The sequence below is a fragment of the Juglans microcarpa x Juglans regia genome, chromosome 8D, assembly GCF_004785595.1.
Source record: "Juglans microcarpa x Juglans regia isolate MS1-56 chromosome 8D, Jm3101_v1.0, whole genome shotgun sequence".
NCBI lineage: Eukaryota > Viridiplantae > Streptophyta > Magnoliopsida > Fagales > Juglandaceae > Juglans > Juglans microcarpa x Juglans regia.
In genome coordinates, this window is record NC_054608.1 from 7,164,744 (window position 1) to 7,167,144 (window position 2,401).

The 2,401-nt window shown below is 41.1% G+C and overlaps 1 protein-coding gene across 1 annotated transcript; it reads left to right on the forward strand.

The window, feature by feature from the left end:
- Positions 1 to 342: 342 nt before the first annotated feature.
- On the forward strand, positions 343 to 873 carry LOC121242164. The gene is made up of 2 exons (XM_041140063.1): positions 343 to 420; positions 520 to 873. Exons 1-2 carry the CDS (start codon positions 343 to 345, stop codon positions 871 to 873), a joined length of 432 nt encoding a protein of 143 aa, XP_040995997.1.
- The last annotated feature ends 1,528 nt before the right edge of the window (positions 874 to 2,401 follow it).

Sequence of the window (2,401 nt, forward strand, 5' to 3'; positions counted from 1 at the left end):
TTCTGGCGAAAGTTACAGGAGGCAATGGGTACTAAGTTAAGCTTCAGTATTGCTTTTCACCTTCAAACAGATGGGCCGTCAGAAAGGACTATTCAGATTTTAGAAGACATGTTGAGGGCGTATGTGATGGGTTTTAAGGGAACTTGGATGTGACATTTACCTTTGGTTGAGTTCGCTTATAATAATAGTTTCCAGGCTAGCATTGGCATGGCACCTTATGAGGTTTTGTATGGCAGAAGGTGTAGATCTCCATTGTATTGGGATGAAGTAGGCGAAAGGAAACTTATAGGGCTAGAGATTATTCAGCAGACCATAGAGAAGATAGATACCATTCGGGCTAGAATGAAAGCAGCTCAAAGCAGACAAAAGAGTTATCTAGATAAACGTCATCGCCAGTTAGAGTTTGAGGTTGGAGATAAGGTATTTTTAAGGATTGCACCGATGAAATGAGTTATGAGATTCGAAAAGAAGGATAAGTTGAGCCCAATATATATTGGACCGTTTGAGATTCTGGATCAGATTGGACTAGTGGCATACAGGGTGGCCCTACCACCGGCATTCTCACGAGTGCATAACGTGTTTCATGTGTCTATGTTGAGGAAGTACATCCATGACCCCACCCACGTTATAGATCATGAACCCCTTCAGATTCAAGAGGATATGACCTACACCGAAGAACCAGTGCGGATTTTGGACAGGAAGGAGCAAGTATTACGGACTCGAACCATCCCTTTGGTTAAAGTATTGTGGAATAATCATGCTATCAGGGAAGTATCTTGGAAATTCGAGGAAGATATGCGAGTTAAGTATCCTCACCTGTTCGAAGAGAATTTTTATAGCTTGTACCAAATTCCGAGGACGGAATTTTTGTAAGGGGGGAGGATGTAAGGCCAAGTTTTGTTTGTGAAGCCTGGACCGTGTATGAGGGCCCAGCCCCTTTCATTATAGGTGGGTGAACGACGCCGTTTTGGAGGGGGTAAGTTTTCTTCTTCCTTTTCGTTTCCCTCCCCCTCTTTCTCTTTCAGTTTCTTCTGGTTTTTCCCCCCGTGTCCCTCTCTTTCCCCATAATTCACTCCCCTTCCCGAGTTCCTCTCCTCTTCGTTGGTTCTATTTTGTGGTTCCGAATTCCATGCCCTAACTTTTCTCCATTTTATTTTTCCCTCACTTTCGGTTTTCTCTCAAAGTCGAAGTCTCTCTCTCGCGTTCCTCCATCACTGCAGTTTAGCATTTCCCTTTTCAAACTTATCTCTTTCTCTCCCTCTCGCACGATGTTCCTCGTCTCCAGTGGGTGAATCCAAAGATTTGGGTGTTTCCCTCTCTCGCGCTTCCTTAGTTCTGCAGTTGGTTTTTTTTTTCCTCTTCCGCTTGGTGATTTTCCTGCCTACAGGTATCTCTTTCTTGCTCTCTTTTACTCTACAATTAAGACCATGTACTGTAACCCTCTCAGCTGACCCTCTCCTTCTCATCACTTGCAGTTTTGTTGTTGCCTTGTAGTTTTTGAGTGTTGCGTTTACGTGGGTTCTCGGATTGGTTTTTTTTTTTTTCGTGTAACCAATGAAGCCATTAGGGGAGGATTTAACTTTCGCAGGTGAGCCATTCTCGTTCTCAGTCTCGCACGTACACACTCCCTTTCACTTCAAGTCAATTTATTTCACTTCAATGAAATATTTGAAAGTGTAGATCGTGAGTTCTGGGCATTTTTGTAAGTAAACAAACAGTTTGTGTTGTAATGGTCTTGGAATTGTGGATTATTTTAAGTTGGTCGAGCAGTAAACTGAGTGATACTTGGGATTGATTAGGGGCTGTTTTTGTACTGTTCGGGACTCTATACGACCGTTTGGAGTGGAGGTTAAATTATTTGGAGTTACATTGTTGTTGTAGTTTAGGTTGTGTTGTGATGATTGCTTGGAGTTAGGGGCCATTGAAGTGGGGTTGATATTTTGGTTATTTGAGTTTGACGTTGACTTTGGTGGGTGTTTTGGTAAATATTAAAATTAGAATATGGTATTTTGGGTTGAAATGCGGGCTGTCCAGATTACTATCTGGTCGTATTAGTGAGTTGTTTTTGCTATATTATGGGTTGGGATTATGGGTTTTAATTATTACAAGGACGTTATGTCAATTGTCGTTTAATACTCAGTGTATATATTTTTCTATCGCTAGGTGACGAGATTCTTAGAGGTCGAATTCAAGACATAGATAATATGCTGCAGGAGTTAAGTAAGCGGGATTCTTATGCTAGGTTTTATACAAGTTAATAAGACTGAGGTTGACTTTTTGAAAACTTGAATATTTTGTGTAATGGGAACTTGGAAAAACAAAGATCAACCTCGGTCGCTTATTTGCATTATTCATGAAAACTGTGTGAAAAAGGAAAAATACTTTCTGACATGCATTGTGT

Bases quoted from the DNA above. Each gene is read 5' to 3' on its own strand.
- LOC121242164 (XM_041140063.1), top strand. From the start codon at position 343: ATGAAAGCAGCTCAAAGCAGACAAAAGAGTTATCTAGATAAACGTCAT. The intron at 421-519 runs GTATTTTTAAGG...ATTCTGGATCAG, and splicing joins AGTTTGAGGTTGGAGATAAG to ATTGGACTAGTGGCATACAG.